Source organism: Salvelinus fontinalis, chromosome 6, assembly GCF_029448725.1.
Source record: "Salvelinus fontinalis isolate EN_2023a chromosome 6, ASM2944872v1, whole genome shotgun sequence".
NCBI classification, from domain to species: Eukaryota; Metazoa; Chordata; class Actinopteri; order Salmoniformes; family Salmonidae; genus Salvelinus; species Salvelinus fontinalis.
This window is the reverse complement of record NC_074670.1, coordinates 29,396,043-29,416,830: the sequence shown is the minus strand read 5'-3', so window position 1 is coordinate 29,416,830 and position 20,788 is coordinate 29,396,043. Positions and strand designations below refer to the sequence as shown.

The 20,788-nt window shown below is 43.2% G+C and overlaps 1 protein-coding gene across 1 annotated transcript in view; it reads right to left on the bottom strand.

Moving 5' to 3' along the window:
* LOC129857586 (aromatic-L-amino-acid decarboxylase-like) overlaps positions 1–19,143 on the bottom strand; it is a 35,554-nt gene extending 16,411 nt beyond the window's left edge. The window contains exons 1-5 of the mRNA XM_055926005.1: positions 19,039–19,143; positions 15,292–15,499; positions 13,857–13,970; positions 12,808–12,927; positions 2,176–2,310 (exon numbers count right to left, since the gene is read on the bottom strand). Of these exons, the coding sequence (XP_055781980.1) occupies positions 2,176–2,310; positions 12,808–12,927; positions 13,857–13,970; positions 15,292–15,492 (570 nt within the window). The 5' untranslated portion in view covers positions 15,493–15,499; positions 19,039–19,143. The remainder of the gene's footprint in view (positions 1–2,175; positions 2,311–12,807; positions 12,928–13,856; positions 13,971–15,291; positions 15,500–19,038) is intronic.
* Positions 19,144–20,788: the final 1,645 nt, after the last annotated feature.

Sequence of the window (20,788 nt, the reverse complement as noted above, 5' to 3'; positions counted from 1 at the left end):
CAAATCATGTCCAATCAATTGAATTTACCACAGGTGAATTCCAATCAAGCTGTAGAAACCTCTCAACCTCTCAATTTAAAGTCTCATAGCAAAGGATCTGAATACCTATGTAAATATGTAAAAAAAAAAAAATATATATATATATATATATATATATATATACACATTTGCAAACATTTCTAAAAACCTGTTTTTGCTTTGTCATTATGGGTTATTATGTGTAGAATGATGAGGGAAATGTTTTATTTAATCAATTTTAGAACAAGGCTTTACGTAATAAAATGTGGAAAAAGTGAGGGGGTCTGAATACTTTCCTAATGCACTGTATATCATATTTTAAACAATAGATAAAGAGGAACTAATACCCAAACTTATAACGATAAAAAACAAACATTTGTTTATTATTTTGTGAATTATTCCCTCTTTATCTATTGGTTAATAACCAAAACGGACCTGCGTTACAGTGGGACTGATTGGGTTAAAGTGCTCTATAGTGCTCATCTAGTTTTGTGGCCTGACCTGTTCAGGGTAGGAGTAGGATTAATAAGAGTAAGAGTAGAAACCTGACCTGTTCAGGGTAGGAGTAGGATTAATAAGAGCAAGAGTAGAAACCTGACCTGTTCAGGGTAGGAGTAGGATTAATAAGAGCAAGAGTAGAAACCTGACCTGTTCAGGGTAGGAGTAGGATTAATAAGAGCAAGAGTAGAAACCTGACCTGTTCAGGGTAGGAGTAGGATTAATAAGAGTAAGAGTAGAAACCTGACATGTTCAGGGTAGGAGTAGGATTAATAACAGCAGAGTAGAAACCTGACCTGGTCGGAGGAGTAGGATTAATAAGAGTAAGAGTAGAAACCTGACCTGTTCAGGGTAGGAGTAGGATTAATAACAGCAGAGTAGAAACCTGACCTGTTCAGGGTAGGAGTAGGATTAATAAGAGTAAGAGTAGAAACCTGACCTGTTCAGGGTAGGAGTAGGATTAATAACAGCAGAGTAGAAACCTGACCTGGTCGGAGGAGTAGGATTAATAAGAGTAAGAGTAGAAACCTGACCTGTTCAGGGTAGGAGTAGGATTAATAACAGCAGAGTAGAAACCTGACCTGTTCAGGGTAGGAGTAGGATTAATAAGAGTAAGAGTAGAAACCTGACCTGTTCAGGGTAGGAGTAGGATTAATAAGAGTAAGAGTAGAAATCTGACCTGTTCAGGGTAGGAGTAGGATTAATAAGAGTAACAGTAGAAACCTGACCTGTTCAGGGTAGGAGTAGGATTAATAAGAGTAAGAGTAGAAACCTGACCTGTTCAGGGTAGGAGTAGGATTAATAAGAGTAAGAGTAGAAACCTGACCTGTTCAGGGTAGGAGTAGGATTAATAAGAGCAAGAGTAGAAACCTGACCTGTTCAGGGTAGGAGTAGGATTAATAAGAGTAAGAGTAGAAACCTGACATGTTCAGGGTAGGAGTAGGATTAATAAGAGTAAGAGTAGAAACCTGACCTGTTCAGGGTAGGAGTAGGATTAATAAGAGTAAGAGTAGAAACCTGACCTGTTCATGGTAGGAGTAGGATTAATAAGAGTAAGAGTAGAAACCTGACCTGTTCAGGGTAGGAGTAGGATTAATAAGAGTAAGAGTAGAAACCTGACCTGTTCAGGGTAGGAGTAGGATTGATAAGAGTAAGAGTAGAAACCTGACCTGTTCAGGGTAGGAGTAGGATTAATAAGAGTAAGAGTAGAAACCTGACCTGTTCAGGGTAGGAGTAGGATTAATAAGAGTAAGAGTAGAAACCTGACCTGTTCAGGGTAGGAGTAGGATTAATAAGAGTAAGAGTAGAAACCTGACCTGTTCAGGGTAGGAGTAGGATTAATAAGAGCAAGAGTAGAAACCTGACATGTTCAGGGTAGGAGTAGGATTAATAAGAGTAAGAGTAGAAACCTGACCGGTTCAGGGTAGGAGTAGGATTAATAAGAGTAAGAGTAGAAACCTGACCTGTTCAGGGTAGGAGTAGGATTAATAAGAGTAAGAGTAGAAACCTGACCTGTTCAGGGTAGGAGTAGGATTAATAAGAGTAAGAGTAGAAACCTGACCTGTTCAGGGTAGGAGTAGGATTAATAAGAGTAAGAGTAGAAACCTGACCTGTGCAGGGTAGGAGTAGGATTAATAAGAGTAAGAGTAGAAACCTGACCTGGTCGGAGGAGTAGGCCACCAGTTTGGAGGTAATGCCAGTCTCTGGACGCTGTGGGTCACTGGCCAGGATCATTCTGACCGCCCTGGAGCGGGCAGCTAGGAGAGCCACCAGAGTCGCCTCACTTGCCGTACCCTTCAGAAAGACAGAGGAAAGTAAGTGGGGTGACTTTCAATGACTTCAGTCAAACCTGTAGGCCTTGCAACATGTACCTCATCTGATGTCATAGGGACGGTCCAGAAAAACTGTCTCGGGAAGTCTGGTTAGATCAGATACCCAGTGCAAAATGTTCTATAAAACACGTACATTACATGTCAAATCTGCTCCATACAAACCTGATGGTTTTCAAAGAACTTTTGTTCTTTGCTGAGGCTATTCATATGCACAGCCATTCTAAGCATCATCAATGTCTATTGAGTCAGCTTGTTGTGCTGATAGAATATCCTTTGATCCTATCTGCTAGCCTGCCTGTTAACAATAATGTCCACACCTTAATGACTGAAAATAAGTGATATGTCTCAGACAGCCACAAGTCATTGTACAACTATTATCTAGGTAATTGTATGCGGCACAACGAATGTTCAGATTGCAAATATCGAGCATTATTTGGAAATATCAAGTTAGATCACGTAAATCAATCCATCCTGATTTTTACAATGGTGTGAAATGGCGCTCTGGCTGTGGAGGTTTCAGGAAGGAGGCGGCCGACAAGTTGGCATGGTGTAAAACTCAGGATGAGGATGTTTAGTCTATTAACAGGGAGTAAATAATAAAGCCGTCAAAAATATACACTAACACTGCGCTGTCAAATAACCTAAACCAGACCTCAATCATGCCTGCATGGGGCTCCCAACTGGCGCCGCGGTCTAAGGCACTGCACCTCAGTGCAAGAGGCATCACTACATTCCCTGGTTTGAATCCAGGCTGTATCACATCCGGCTGTGATTGGGAGTCCCATAGGGCGGCGCACAATTAGCCCAGCGTCGTCCAGGTTCGGCCGGGGTAGGTCGTCATTGTAAATAAGAATTTGTTCTTAACTGACTTGCCTAGTTAATTAAATAAAGGTTGCATACTGACCTTAACCCTGTCTGCCTGTCTAGTAGATGAATGACAAATATTAAATAGGATACCAATCATTAATCAACATGTTTAATAAAAAGGGCCTACATGAACATAGGCTCCAAATCATCATGACCATCTTCAGGTAATGCATTTGGCATTACATACTGTAATTAGGCTATACACTTTTAAATAATATTGTAGAACCATGCCTAAAGCATTAAAAACCCAGGATACATATTTCTCTCCCCGATGGTATTTAGCAACATTGCATTACCCAACACCACAAGATAATTGGCACTCCCGAACACAGCTTGTTTGACAGACCCCCAACCTGAGCATGGTCAAAAGGAACAAACAATTCACCTCTTCAAATTCAAGAATTAAAGTAATTGTCCAGTGAAAATCTCCCTTTTAAAAGTTCAGATTCTGTTAACTTATACCCAAATGTTGTTGACTCATCCTATACTTGTATTTGTGGCCAAAGCAGGAATTGGAGAAAAAACTGCACCTCAAACTTGTGTCACAAAGAGACCATTTCAAAAATGCTATTTCCTCATAGAAGATGATATCATCCTCCTGAGAAGGATGAGCTGACCAATCAAATCAAATTGTATTTATCACATGCACCGAATACAACAGCTGTAGAAATGCTTACTTGCAATCCCTTTACCAACAATTCAGTTTTAAGAAAAATAAGTGTTAAGAAAGTATTTACTAAAATAAAGAAAAAACGAAATACCAGTAACGAGGCTATATACAGGGGGTACCGGTACAGAGTCAATGTGCGGGGGGCACAGAAAAAAATGTGGGCGTTGACTTGCTCAGATAAAAACGATGACGTAAAGAGCCGTTGTTGAAACACTGTGCGATGTTTAACGGTGAGAAATCGCAGAATGGTGATTTTACTAAATGACTGAAGAGTTTGACTGTGTGATATTAGGTGGCTTCTTGTGTAAATATTTTCTGTCTGGATTTTAATGATTTGTATGTACATTCAGAATAGCAGGTTTCTGTATTATAGTTCTACCAAGTATTCATACCACTGACAGACTTTTATAAAAGGTATTTTGACTGTAACTAAATCAACTGTAATTTGAATTTTGTATACGATAAACAAGAAAATCAAATAAATGTGCCGATACCCATGTGTGGGATACAGAACATAATCACTCTACCATAACTAAATATAGAAAATACAAATACATCCATTGAAAATAAATCACATCTATTTTAAGTTACAAAAGGAAAACATTCGTAAAAACTGTGCAAGTACAGCAAACGTATAGTTCAGTATATTACACAAGACATTTAAAATACAGTACTCTGTATCAATAGAAATCCTGAGAGTTGTCCATTCCTGGTTCCCAAGTGACTGAGTTTAGGCAACTACTAAAATCATAATTAATTTCAAAACCCAGGACTATGGTTAACAAAACAGAAAATAATATTTCCAAGGTAATTTATGTAATATGTACATCTAGGTAGAGGTAGAGTGACCATGCATAGATAATAAACAGAAAGTAAAAGAAGTGGAACAATGGGGTGCCGTCAATGCAAATCGTCCGAGTAGCCATTTGATTAGCTTTTCAGGGGTAGAAGCTGTTAAGAAGCCTTTTGGACCTAAACTTGCCGCTCCGGTACCGCTTGTGGTAGCAGAGAGAACAGTCTATGACTAGGGTGGCTGGAGTCTTTGGCAATTTTTAGGGCCTTCCTCTGACAACGCCTGGTATAGAGATCCTGGATGGCAGGAAGCTTGGCCCCAGTGATGCACTGGGCCATATGCACTACCCTCTGTAGTGCCTTGTGGTCGGAGACCAAGCAGTTGCCATACCAGGTGGTGATGCAACCAGTAAGGATGCTCTTGATGGTGCAGCTGTAGAACATTTTGAGGATCTGAGGGTCCATACCAAATGTTTTCAGTCTCCTGAGGGAGAATATGCATTATCGTTTCCTCTTCACGACTGTCACGGGGTTTTTTGACCAAAGAAACTCATTGGTGTTTTGGACACAAAGGAACTTGAAGCTCTCAACATGCTCCACTACATCCACGTCGATGAGAATGTGGTGGTCGGTCCTCCTTTTCCTGTAGTCCACGATCATCTCCTTTGTCTTGATCACGTTGAGGGAGAGGTTGTTATCACTGCCAGGTCTCTGACCTCCTCCATATAGGCTGTCTCATCGTTGTCGGTGATCAGGCCTACCAATGTTGTGTCGTCGGCAAACTTAATGATGGCGTGTTGGAGTTGTGCTTCGCCATGCAGTCATGAGTGAACAGGAAGTACAGCAGGGGACTGAGCACGCACACCTTAGGGGCCCCCGTGTTGATGATCAGCGTGGCAGATGTGTTGTTACCTAACCTTACCACCTGGGGGCGGCACGTCAGGAAGTCCAGGATCCAGTTGCAAAGGGAGGTGTTTAGTCCAATGGTCCTTAGCACAGTGATGAGCTTTGAGGGCACTCTGTGTTGAACGCTGAGCTGTAGTCAATGAATAGCATTCTCATATTGGTATTCCTTTTTTCCATGTGGGAAAGGGCAGTGTTAAGTGCAATATAAATTGTTTAATCTGTGGATCTGTTGGTGCGGTATGCACATTGCAGTGGGTCTAGGGTTTCTGGGATAAGGACCAGCCTTTCAAAGCACTTCATGGCTACAGACATGAGTGCTATGGGTCGATAGTCATTTGGGCAGGTTACCTTGGTGTTCTTGGACACAGGGACTATGGTGGTCTGCTTGAAACATGTAGGTATTACAGACTCGGTCAGGAACAGGTTGAAAATGTCAGTGAAGACAATTGCCAGTTGGTCAGCACATGCTCAGAGTGCACGTCCTGGTTATCCATCTGGCCCTGCGGCCTTGTAAATGTTGACCTGTTTAAAGGTCTTACTCACATCGGCTACGCAGAGTGTAATCACATATTCGTCCGGAACAGTTGGTGCTCTCATGCATGCTTCAGTGTTGCTTTTCCCTCGAAGCGTGCATAGATGTCATTAAGCCCGGCTGGTAGGCTTGTGTCACTGGGCAGCTCGCGGCTGTGCTTCCCTTTGTAGTCTGTAATAGTTTGCAAGCCCTGCCATATCCGACGAGCGTCGGAGCCGGTGTAGTAGGATTCAATCTTAGTCCTGTATTGATGCTTTGTCTGTTTGATGGTTTGTCGGAGGGCATAGTGTGATTTCCTATAAGCGTCCGGGTTAGAGCCCTCTCCTTGAATGCGCCAGCTGTACCCTTTAGCTCAGTGTGGATGTTGCCTGTAATCCGTGGCTTCTGGTTGGGGTATGTACATACGGTCACTGTGGGGACGACGTCTTCGCTGCACTTATTGATGAAGCCAGTGACTGATGTGGTGTACTCCTCAATGCCATCGGAAGAATCCTGGAACATATTATAGTCTGTGCTAGCAAAACAGTCCTGTAACTTAGCATCTGCATCATCTGACCCTCCATATTGAGCGAGTCACTGGTACTTCCTGCTTTAGTTTTTGCTTGTAAGTAGGAATCAGGAGGATAAAGTTATGGTCAGATTTGCCAAATGGAGTGCAAAGGAGAGCTTTGTACTCGTCTCTGTGTGTGGAGTAAAGGTGGTCTAGAGTTTTTTTCCTATGGTTGCACATCTAACATGCTGGTAGAAATTAGGTAAAACGGATTTAAGATTCCCCACGGATTTTAAAGTCCCCGACTACTAGGAGCGCCGCCTCTGGATGAGCATTTTCTTGTTTGCTTATGGCCTTATATAGCTCGTTGAGTACGGTCTTAGTGCCAGCATCGATTTGTGGTGGTAAATAGACAGCTACAAAAACATATAGATGAAACCTCTTTTGGTAAATACTGTGGTCTACTGCTTATCATGAGATACTCGACCTCAGGCGAGCAAAACCTTGAGACTTCCTTAATATTATATTTCGTTCACCAGCTGTTATTGACAAATCGACACAGACCGCCAGCCCCTTCTTACCAGAGGCAACTGTTCTATCTTGTCGATGCATGGAAAATCCAGCCAGCTGTATGTTATCCATGTCGTCATTCAGCCACGACTCAGTGAAACATAAGATATTACCATTTTTACAGCACTCCACTCGCATTAATATTTTTAATGACCAGCGTACACCCAAACCCTTCTGTTGTTGGGGTACGCCGCACATACCCTTCCAACACCTAAAAACAGCTTTCTAACATACTTCATTAAACATTTTTGGAAGGAAAACTATTTCACTCATATTGTAATTAATTATAGGTCATATTACATATAAATCTGGAAACACTGCACCATTATGTTGGTCAATTTGCATCAATTCCATAAAGTAGAAATAGCAAACATTAACAAAACATGTGCACTTTGTAATGATAACTTTAATCAACAAATCGCATGATTAGAAATTTAAAGAGCTAATATTAGCGGAGCAAACAAACAAATGGTTTTCTTGCTAAAACCAATGATGACTGTGTCCGATGCTTTACTGATACCTTTGTAGCCTGAGCCTTGTTAGAGCAAGTCTAGAACACAGATGTGCATGCCTTAGCCAGGATAGATTGGGTTTCTTTCCAATTCTTTCCATTTGTCAGTAATGAACAGGTCCGTCAGATAGTTGGGGAGGTTTCACATCATTAACTATACAGGCTATATAGAATAATGGAGCTAGACATACTGCTCACCCTGGACCAGGTCCTAATCCCCGACACTGGGAAGAGAAAAAGACTGCGATATAGAGGCCGAGGTGCAGGTACCCTGACAAAACTATGGCGGAGAGTAAATAAACCGTCTCTACCCTCTCTTCTATTGGCAAATGTACAATCAATGGAGAAGAAACGAGCTCCGTTCGAGACTATGGTGTATGTTTCTTGGTTAACAACAGGTGATGCACGATCTCTAATATTAAGGAAGTGTCGAGCTTCTGCTCGCCTGAGTTAAAATACCTCATGATAAGCTGTAGACCATACTATTTACCAAGAGAGTTTTCATCTATATCTTTCGTAGCAGTGAGGACAGACGCTGGGAGACGAAAAGCAAGTACAGGGAGTGAACATTTAATAAATAACCAACACAAAACAAACAAGGACAGCGTCTGGACAGGGGAAACAGAACAACAATAATGCTGACAAGGGGATCAAACTGAGGAGCAGACAGATATTGGAGGGGCAATCAACAAAGCAATGGAGTCCAGGTGAGTCCAAAGAAGCGCTGATGCGCGTAACGATGCTGACAGGTGTGCGTAATGACGGGCAGTCTGGCACCCTCGAGCGCCAGGGAGGGGGAGCGGGAGCAGGCATGACAGGACCCCCCCCCCCTAGGGGCACCACCCGACGTCCCACCTGGGGGAGCCTGACGGGCCGGCCGAGACATGGGACCCCGATGAGCCGGCTGAGGCGTGGGAGCCTGACGAGCTGGCTGAGGCGTGGGAGCCCGACGAGCCGACTGAGACATGATGTGGGGTGTGAGAGCCTGCCGAACAAACCGAAGCAAGGAAATCTCTTGAGCCAGATAAGGTGTGGAAAATTGACCAGCCAGCTGAGGCACCACCGGTTCCTTTGGCAGCAGCACCCGGACCCGATGTCACCAACAAACACAACAACAAAAAACTCCCTGATGCTTCCAATATTGGTGTCAGCATTCTGTGAGGACAGACGCTGAGAGATGAGAAGCAAGTACAGAGAGTGAACATTTAATAAATAACCAACATAAAACAAACAAGGACAGTGCCTGGACAGGGGAAACATAACGACAATAATGCTGGATCAAACTGAGGAGCAGACAGATATAGGAGGGGCAATCAACAAAGTAATGGAGTCCAGGTGAGTTCAAAGAAGCGCTGATGCGCGTAATGATGGTGACATGTGTGCATAATGATGGGCAGCCTGGTGCCCTCGGTTGCCAGGAAGGGGGAGTGGGGGCAGGCGTGACAGTAGCTGTCCATTTACCACCACACACCAATGCTGGCACTACGACCACACTCAACAAGCTGTATAGGGCCATTAGCAAACAAGAAAATGCTCATCCAGAGGCGGCACTCTTAGTGGCCGGTGATTTTTATGCAGGAAAACTAAAATTCATCTTACCTAATTTCTACCAGCATGTCACCTGTGTAACTAGAGGTGAAAAAACTCTAGATCACCTTTGCTCCACACACAGAGACACATACAAAGCTCTCCCTCACCCTCAATTTGGCAAATCTGACCATCATTTTATTCTCCTGATTCCTGCTTACAAGCAAAAACTCAAACAGGAAATACCAGTGAAGCGTTCAATATGGAAGTGAACCGATGAAGCAGATGCTATGCTACAGGACTGTTGTGCTAGCACAGACTGAAATATGTTCCGGGACTCATCCGATGGCATTGAGGAGTTTACCACATCAATCACCGGCATCATTAATAAGTGCATTGACAAAAATGTTTCCACAGTGACCGTACATACATATCCCAATCAGAAGCCATTGATTACAGGCAACATCTGCACTGAGATAGAGGCTAGAGCTGCCGCTTTCAAGGAACGGGACACTAACCCGGACGCTTATAAGAAATGCAGCTACGCCCTCCGAAGAACCATCAACAGGCAAAGTGTTAATACAGGACTAAGATCGAATCTGACGCTCATCAGATCTGTCAGGGCTTGCAAACTATCACAGATTACAAAGGGTAGCCTATCAGACAAGCTAAATGCCTTCTATGCTTGCTTCAAGGCAAGCAACACTGAACCATGCATGAGAGAACCAGCTGTTCCGGACGTGTGATCTGTAGCCAATGTGAGGAAGTGCTTTAAACAGGTTAACATTCACAAGGCCGCAGGGCAAGACGGATTACCAGGACGTAAACTCAGTGCATGCACTGACCAGCTGGCATGTATCTTCACTGACATGTTAAATCTCTCCCTGACCCAGTCTGTAATACCAACATGTTTCAAGCAGACCACCATAATCCCTGTGCCCAACAACGCCAAGGTAACCTGTCTAAATGACTACCGCCCCATAGCACTCACATCTGTAGCCATGAAGTGCTTTGAAAGGTTGGTCATGGCTCACATCAACACCGTCATCCCAGACACCCTGGACTCCAATTCCCCAACAGATCCACAGATGACGCAATCTCTATTGCACTCCACACTGCCCTTTCCCACTTACGTGAGAATGCTGTTCATTGACTACAGCTCAGCATTTAACACCATAGTCTCATCCAAGCTCATCACCCTGGGACTGAACACCTCCCTCTGCAACTGTATCCTGGAATTCCTGACGGGACACTCCACAAGGTGGGGAGGGTAGGCAACAACACATCCGTCACGCTGACCCTCAACACGGGAGCCCCTCAGAGGTGTGTGCTTAGTCCCCTCCTGTTTTCCCTGTTCACCCACGACTGCGTGGCCGCACACAACTCCAACACCATCATTAAGTTTGCCGACGACACAACGGTGATAGGCTTGATCACCGACAACGATGAGACAACCTATAGGGAGGAGGTCAGAGACCACACTCAATGTCAGCAAGACAAAGGAACTGATCGTGGACTACAGGAAACGGAGGGCCGAGCACGCCCCCATTCACATCGACAGGGCTGTAGTGGAGTGGGTCGAGAGCTTCAAGTTCCTCCGTGTCCACATCCCTAAGGAACTATCATGGTTCAAACACCAACACAGTCTTGACGAGAAAGCTGAACATATGTCTTTTTTTTATATAGCTACACCATTGAGAGCATCTTGACTGGCTGCATCACTGCTTGGTATGGCAACTGCTTGGCATCCGACCACAAGACGCTACAGAGGGTAGTGCGTATGGCCCAGTACTTGTGCCGAGCTCCCTGCCATCCAAGATCTCTATACCAGTTGGTGTCAGAGGAAAGCCCTAAAAATGGTTGAAGACTCCAGCCACCCAGGTCATAGACTGTTCTCTCGGCTACCGCATGGCAAGCCATACCGATGCACCAAGTCTGGAACCAACAGGACCCTGAACAGATTCTACCCCCAAGCTATAAATAGTTATTTAAATAGTTAACAAAATAGCTACCTGAACTATCTGTATTGACCCTTTTAGCGCTAACGTTTTCTGCTACTGTTTACTATCTGTCACTTGATTCCTAATTACATGTACATATTTTATTTAATTACCTTGCACATCGACTCACTACTGGTACCCATTGTACAGTATATAGCCAACTTGTCGTTTCTCATTGTGTATCTGTTATTACTTTTATTATTATGTGCTTTATTTTTCAATTATTTCTCTATTTTCTTTCTCTCTGCATTGTTGGGAATGACCCGTAAGTAAGCATTCCACTGTTAGTCCACACATGTTGTTTACGAAGCATGTGACGAATACAATTTGATTTGACAGTATTATAATTTCACTCGCAATCATAAACGCAAATCTCACTCATTAGCTTCTGTTTTAATAAAACTGCTCCTAAATGCATCTCATACGCTTTCAAATGCTCCTCGGAACATGGTGCATCATGTGAGATGGCAACTTGTCACAGCTCTCATTCGGCTGGCAACAAGTGAGAGGAGGCCTATTTGTTGCCATAGTGAAGTGCACTTAAAACCCCAGCCATAAACAGAACACCCCTAGGATGAGCCATGCTCCTCGATTGCTTCAATAGAGGGCCAGCCTTCTCTCTCTCTCTCTCTCTCTCTCTCTCTCTCTCTCTCTCTCTCTCTCTCTCTCTCTCTCTCTCTCTCTCTCTCTCCTCTCTCTCTCTCTCTCTCTCTCTCTCTCTCTCTCTCTCTCTCTCTCTCTCTCTCTCTCTCTCTCTCTCTCTCTCTCTCTCTCTCTCTCTCTCTCTCTCTCTCTCTCTCTCTCTCCTCTCTCTCTCTCTCTCTCTCTCTCTCTCTCTCTCTCTCTCTCTCTCTCTCTCTCTCTCTCTCTCTCTCTCTCTCTCTCTCTCTCTCTCTCTCTCTCTCTCTCTCTCTCTCTCTCCTCAGCCACCTCTCCTATCTTATCACTTGCTGAGACATTCACCTCAGCTGCGCTGCAGTATCCACAACAATAAATGAACGCTGAACGCTTCACCACACGAAATAAGTACCCACACCCCCAACAACCACACACACACACACACACACACACACACACACACACACACACACACACACACACACACACACACACACACACACACACACACACACACACACACACACACACACACACACACACACACACACACACACACACACACACAAGCCCATCTTTGGCTGACATATTAAAAAGGCAATTTCCTGCTGTTTATTTGATGTTGTGAGGTGAAAAATAACAGAAAAATATGACAGACAAATTGCTGGCAGCAACAGAATCGAGAGCAGTCAATTGCTTTCCCTATTTTCCTAACATCTGCATTGTTTTTAAAGGCAAAGTGGCATGGATTGTAAATATGGTATTGACCCTACTGTGAATGCCATATGTTCTGTACTTGGCTGTCCTTACTTTGAATAAGACTATGACAAATATCCCATTTCATTTTTCATTTCAATTCATTAATTGAGTAATTCATGTATTTGAAAGTACGCTGTTGAAATGCAGCAATAGAACTGTGTAAATAAAACCAATGCATTGTCTAACCCCAAAGAAATGGTGGGTAGTTTTACCATACCTGGATGACGCCTCCTCCTTGTCCGTGTGTCCCGGCGATGAAGTCCTCTGGCAGCTTGAGCATCTTCCCCAGCCAGTCCATCATGACTGTCTCCAGCTCTGTACACGCCGGGCTGGCAGCCTACAGTAACATGGGGTTAGAGACAGGGTCAACACGCAGCTCTGTACACGCCGGGCTGGCAGCCTACAGTAACATGGGGTTAGAGACAGGGTCAACACGCAGCTCTGTACACGCCGTGCTGGCAGCGAAAAATGCTAATATCGGTCCATTGAATTGAATGGGATTTGTGCCACAAATGCTAAAAGATTAATATTTGGAAACAGTGCCATGGAATCTAAACCAAAGCATGGATTGCTGGCATACCTTGTCCATAAACTGCTTACAATGTAAGGAAGTGTTAAAATAATTTAATTCCTATATGTTTATCAACCAATTCAATTAAAACACTCTGTCCATACATAAGAATTTGTAAGATACTTATCAGCATTAAATGGACAGAAACCAGTCTCAAAATCAATCAATCAATAGCGTTTATTCTCGAGAGTACTGACCCTAGTACAATTTACATCAGGTTATATAATAATAATGATGTCATAGGTTTTAAAATGTTCTTCCTCCTCTCGGATACAATGGCAGTACAGTTAGCGTTCTTATTTTGTCTGCCACCTGTTAGACAATCTGCAACTAACCCAAGGTCGCTCCCCACCCTGGGTAGAGACAGAATTTCCTGTAAGGAACACATCATTCCAGCCTGTCTGAAGATAACTCCATTCTTTCTAACAAGGAACACATTATATTCAGCATTATGATTATAATAAGATTAATTCATCCATACAGTAACATAGTAGTATTCTGTTTAGTTATAATTCTAAGTCAAATGTATACATATTTTAGTCATTAAACACAAAAATCCCGTAACAGGAAGCCAATGTGTAATTTTGTAATTTGGGTGAACTATCCCTTTAATGTCTTAAAATGGTGATACTGTTCAAATCATATTCAAAAGAAAGAGAGAGGATGACAGAAACAGATGACAATGTCATACATACCCAGGAGAATCCGATGCAACCAATAGCTCCAGACAGCATGTCTGCCAGCATGGCCGGGAAGGAGTTAGCCGTGGGGAAGTAGGCATAGAAGTACGGGCTGTGCCAGTGGGTCACCTTAACACAGAGAAAGAGTCGTATCAGGTAGCCTAGAGGTTAGGGGCCGGTTCAAATCCCAGGTGTAACCTGACAGAGAAAATCTGACAGGATGTGTGATGGCAATCAGAGGTTTACTGGTGTTAAAGTCCTGCTAAATACCATGCCGTGCCATGGTGCCACTGAGCTCTTGAGCAAGGCACTTAACCCCTAAACTGCTCTAGCCCTTGAGCAAGGCAGTTAACCCGATAAACTGTTCCAGGCTGAATTCCCGTCTTGTGCCTGTGTGGGGCACCAAGCAAGAGGCTGCCAGTGTCCCTGTCTGTCTCCCTTACATGCTTTTCCCATGGTGAGTCATTCATTAGACTAACTGGGCTTATTCCACACTGTTAAAAGCAGAGGTGGTAGAGGAAAGAAAGTTGATAATGATTGATAATGGAATAACGGCTTTCATGCTACAGCTAAGGAAAGAGTTTGGGTTGGGAGTCGGGGGTAGATAGATTGAAACTGATTGGTTTCTCTGGTGGTGAGATTATTGATGTGAGGTTAGTCATTAATTTAAAGTCTTTGAACGTTGCCATGTGAAAGGCCACATAATGCGGCGCATTTTACAACCACTTGTAAAAACAACTATATGATTGATACGTGTCATATACAGTTCATGGGAGCTATCATTAACTGATTGCTCAGTACAAACAACAAAGGACAATGGACCACCTTCTCTCGTTAGCAAAACATTCAACACTGAAGTTCCTTACTGTACATCTTCTGAATGATTCCTAAACAACTGTCAACAGACCAGAACAAAATATTTAATTCCATATGCACCACCTATTCATAAGGAAGTATGCATAAGAGATTCACAACACCTTTATGAAACCTGTCATAATGAGCATTGCAGTATGATTAAAAACAACAATTATTACACATTTATTCAATATAATTAATAATCTATTGAAATAAATCTTTATTTATCCATTGTACAGTGGAAATGTGTATTCTTACTGCCATGGAAGAGGTTGGGAGCAACACAGGGTTAGCGGGTAGTGACTGTGTGCATTGAGTGTTGTGTGTGTTCTCGTGATCGTTCAATGCAGCCGGATGCCACTGGGTAAACAGCTCAGTGGTATCATCAATATTATCATATTTAATTATGAACTTTTCACTGACGAAATCTGGGAGAAAGCGGATCTCCAATAACGGAGTAACTGACCCAGAGCAAGTTATGAAGGACTTATGTATGCCACCTTCAAGCAAAGTGTTACTGTCATTTTATAGCTGTAATCACCCTTCAATCAATAGTCACCTCATCTATAACAATATAATAATCTAAGCCACCTACCCCAGGCATGATGACCCTCTCAATGTCTTTGACCACGTCCTCGTAGGTTTCGGGCTCCTCAGGGGCCTCCTCAGGGATGAGGGACCGCAGGTACCCAGGCTCCACGTCGGGGTACACCGGCCTCTGCTCTATGTTCTCCAGGTAATCTGCTATCAGGTCTACCATCTCCTTCCCTCTCCTCCGGAACTCTGTAGCGTCCATTGTACAACTGGAACAGACAAATGTCCCACGTTATTGTCCCAACCTTTAGTAACAGTCCCATACACTTAATCCCTGAGTACATGCACGCACGTGAGCGCACACCACACCACACACACACACACACCCACACACACACACACACACACACACACACACACACACACACACACACACACACACACACACACACACACACACACACACACACACACACACACACACACACACACACACACACACACACACACACACACACACACACACAATTTAGCATAATGTATTATTAAGGGAAAGCCAGCCACGTTGTGGACATCGACGCCTCGCTTTCTGGACAAACTAAACTTCTTTGCCCTGCTGCGAGGAAAACAACACTGAGCTGCAGACGTGGGCCCCTGCCACTCACGAGGACTGTATGCTCCCAATCTACATGGCTAAAGCGAGTAAGACATTTAAGCCTTTTAACCCTCGCAAGGCTGCCGGCCCAGACGGCACCCCAAGCCATGTCCTCAAAGCATGCGCAGACCAGCTGGTTGAAGTGTTTACAGACATATTCAATCTCTTACTATCCCAGTCTGTTGTCCCCACTTGCTTCAAGATGTCCACCATTGTTACTGTACCCAAGAAAGCGAAGGTAACTGAACTAAATGACTATCGCCACGTAGCACTCACTTCTGTAATCTTTAAAGTGCTTTGAAAGGCTAGTTAAGGACCATAACACCTCCATCTTACCTGACAACCTAGACCCACTACAATTTGCATATAGACGCACTCCAATTTACATGTAAGAATGCTGTTCATCAACTATAGCTTGGCCTTCAACACCGTAATGCCCTCCAAGCTCATCACTAAGCTCAGGGCCCTGGGTCTGAACCCATCCCTGTAGAAATTGGGACCTGGACTTCCTGATGGGCCAACCCTAGGTAGTGAAGGTAGGCTACAACACCTCCGCCACGCTGATCCTCAACACGTGGGCCCCTACAGGAGTGTGCGCCCAGCCCCCTCCTGTCCTCCCTGTTCACCCACGCACGTCTCCAACTCAGTTTGCTGACTACATAACAGTGGTAGACCTGACTAGCAACAACGGCAAGACAGTCAACAGGGAGGAGGTGAGTGCCTTGGCAGACTGGTGCTAGGAAATAACCTGTCCCTTAACGTCAAAAAAACAAAGGATCTGATCGTGGACTACAGGAGACAGCAAAGATAGCAAGCCCCCATCCACATCTAGAGAGAGGGTCAAAAGCTTAAAGTTTCTCTGTGTGCACATTGCTGAGGACCTGAAATGGTCCATTCACATGACACTCGGCCCCTAAGACCCTCACGAACTTCTACAGATGGACCATTGAGAACATCTTGTCAGGCTGTATCACCGCCTGGTACGGCATTTGCACCGTCCGCTATCTCAGGGCTCTCCAGAGGGTGGTGCGGTCAGCCCAACACACCATCGGGAGCACACTGCCTGCCCTACAGGACATCTACAGCACCCGGTGTCACAGAAAACACAGAATGGGCATCAACACTGTCACTTGACCCGAGTGGCTGGATGAGTGAGGTCAAATGACCTGACCTTGATCTCATTGCAGGAAGTCTTTCTCCAATTTCCCATCCACCCAGTCAGAGGCAGCGCCAAGTATCCCCTTCAAATGAGAACCACAGCCTCAAACCTAAATACTTATTTCAGAAATAATCTTTACCGGATACAAGTAAACCTAAGCAATGTTGTTTTAGTGCAGCACACATGGCCACATTGCCAAGAAGATCATCAAGGACCTCGGCCACCCGAGCCACGGCTTGTTGACCCCACTACCATTCTTTTTATATACATTGTTTACATTTGAGTCATTTAGCAGATGCTCTTATCCAAAGGCGACTTATTGCAGTAACTACATCTATTTTTTTACTTTTCGTACTGGTCCTTCATATACAAGGCAGACACAATACAGGTGAATCAAAGCTGGGACCAAGAGACTGCCCAGTACCCTACTTTACCCCTTGTCACTGTCACAAGCCGGCTACCACCGGGTACTCTACCCTGCACCTTAGGAAATGCTGCCCTATGTACATAGTAATTGAACGCTGGTCACTTTAATAAAGTTTACATAGTATTTATATATAAACTGCATTAAATGTTTTATATATTTTATTATTGTGTGCTTGTTTGACATTTACTGTATTGATTGATAGGAACATAAGCATTTCGCTGCACCCGCCATAACACCTGGTAAACTGTGCACGCGACCAATACAATTTGAACACGAGCAGCATGACAAATACTACAGACTTATATTGTGAGTTGATGTATTGATCAGATAGATAACATAGTGAGGCTAATACAGTACAGAGAGGTGTTCTGCCCCTGACTGACCACAGTAAACACTGCTACTGATAGTCCCCTGTAATCCGCTCTAATGCAGGTGTGTGTGTGTGGTGTGCATGTGTGTGTGTGTGTGTGTGTGTGTGTGTGTGTGTGTGTGTGTGTGTGTGTGTGTGTGTGTGTGTGTGTGTGTGTGTGTGTGTGTGTGTGTGTGTGTGTGTGTGTGTGTGTGTGTGTGTGTGTGGCCCACTAAGTCTACTGCTCTATTTGATTGCTTGACAGAAAATTCCATTAGTGGTGATAAACCTAATCACCGTGCTGGTACACTTCTGGCTCTTTATGTCCTATCCAGACTCCAAAATGTACATCTCTAAACTAACATTCAGCAAGTGGTTTAGTGCAGGATTTCCCATGCAGCACCACGGAAACAAAGTGTCTTAAAGAGGTTTCTAATCTGTTTCCGTGGTGGCCTAATCTGAAATGTTTGATGAATAACCCATGCAGGCTAAAAATGTAAGGTATGTCAGCAAGTTTCTTGCAGTGTTTACATATTGAAGATTTATCAAAATGGGGAACGACAGACTACAAAATTCAATACATAAAGCTAACTGTAATAGAACAAACGCTCTGACTCAAATGACACAGATCAGAGGGAACTTCAAGAGCAAGAGAGAAGCAAGAGAGAAAAAAAACACAAAAGCAATTGCACGATAGTCTATCAAGATGTTACGAAACACAACAGTACATCTACAGAAGCGTATCATTCTGAATGCCACCCATGCATGCAACACTCAACAGAGACATATGAACATTGCCCTCTTAGAACAAAAAGTGCTATCTGTATGCTAAAAGGGTTCTTCAGCTGTTCCCATAGGAGAACACTTTGAATAACTATTTTTGGTTCCAGGTAGAACCCTTTACTGAACACAACATATTCATTCAGGTGTTGTTGTTTCTATCAATCCTCTCTGCCAGAGCTGTACGTATCAAGTTAAGGAGTGCTGATATAGGAACAGGTTTGACCTTTGGACCATAATGACAAAGATTATATATACACCGGAGGGACCTGATCCTAGATCAGCACTCTTACTATGATACTGTACATACCGCCCCTGGTGTGCATGTATTCTGCAGCCCAGTAGAGACCTGCAGTCCTGAAAAACCATAAGAGTATTAGAGAGGTGGGTGGGTAGATGGTGGGTGGGTAGTAGGTGGTTGGCGGTGGGTGTACTCACGTTGTCGGGCAGTCGTGGTCGGGTCCTCCTCTCCTTCAGTCTTCACACACAGCAGCAGTGAGCAGTGGAGTGGTGTACAGCAGGAGCGACGAGCACAGCTCTTTTATCTGCCCAGTGGCCCCCCTCAGCCAGCCAATGGGAGTGTGGCTCCTGGCCAAGGCAGTGTGCACATGCAGGAAGGGCTGATTCACAAGGAGTTAATGAGATCCTACTAATTTTCCACACAGCCTGATCGACACAAAGGCTTAGCACACAGCTAGCTACCTGTTGCACGGCACTGTTATAACTACTATTGTTAATTGATATTACTGTTAGTATTACCACTTACCAATAAAGCCTCATAATCTTGGGTTTTGGAAAGCAGTTAACTGACAAACATAATTTCAACCAATGTGGTATAACTGTTTATTACATACTTATAAACTATCAATAAACTACTAATTTAACGTTTACAAACTACTTATAAACCCTGTTATAACTCATTTTAAGTATAACGTTTTGGTTGATATTTGATATAGTTAAATCAATAAACCAAACTCCTTTGTTGATTTGTGGTGGAAATCTGGGTAAAATGGATTACATTGATAAAGTAAATTGAAATAATGTGAACTATGTTGACTTTATACATTTTTGCCTTCAGGGTTAATATTTTAGACTTAACTCAGTGTCAACAAGCTAAAACTAGTTCCAAAATCCATATGGTTATGCATCCTCTAGGGTCTGTGGATATCGTAATGCTTAAATACACATTTGAGTTTATACAGACTGGCCAGATGTCAATCTGATGAAAGATCTCAAGCAAGATAACCTGATACCTCTTGTCATCTGAAAATCAGAGTACATCTCAATTCTCATCTGCATAAGCAGGATGTTGGTTTATCAACATTCTCTTATGGGGCCTGGATGATTGTTCCATTCTTATGCTGCATTCATAACCAAGTAGCAAAATGGTAATTACCAATTGTGAAGTTGTGAATACGAGTTAGAAGCATTCACGTCCCTTGAACTTGAGAAACGTTGATTGACTAATGGCAAAAAAGCCACATCAACCATAAACTAAAAGTACAGCTAGTGCTCGCAAACAAATTAAAGTGTTCACAAACCAAATTAATAAATAATGTTTTGTTGTTTCATTTAACTGCCGAAAATACTGTTATAGAGGTCATATCCTCAGTGGATTACGTCAGAGTTCAGCATGGGAGAAGTCGGAGCTCAGGGATAATAGAACAGTTTCCTAGTAATTACCATTTGGAGGGGCGGTCAAGTGGATTTTTCTTTACAGTTGTATGCTTGTATTTACAAATTTACAAGATGTTATTAACACAGCATTAGGTCTGTATAGAGTACATTTTCCAAGTCAAATTCTGTACCTCTCAGCTCTTAACCGTTTTGTGCCAACATCTGTAATGCTTTTGAATGAATATTGATTGTTGGGACGTGAACAATCCTGAACATTTGAAATATGTTAGTTCCTGACATTTTTCCCTTTAAGGGGCAATCTGCAGTTGATACATCATTTTTGGGATTTATAAATGAATGATAAGTAGCTTCCCACTGATTCTTGAATAATATAACTTATAAATGCTTCATGAGCTAAGTCCAACTGTCGTACCCCCCACCAGAACCCCAAATTTAAGCTTGTTTTACTTCAATGTTTGTAAACAAAGAAAATGTAAACAAACTACATGGCCTCAATACAAGATTAACACTTTAATTTCTATATCATGGATGGTCAGTCTTTGCATCCATA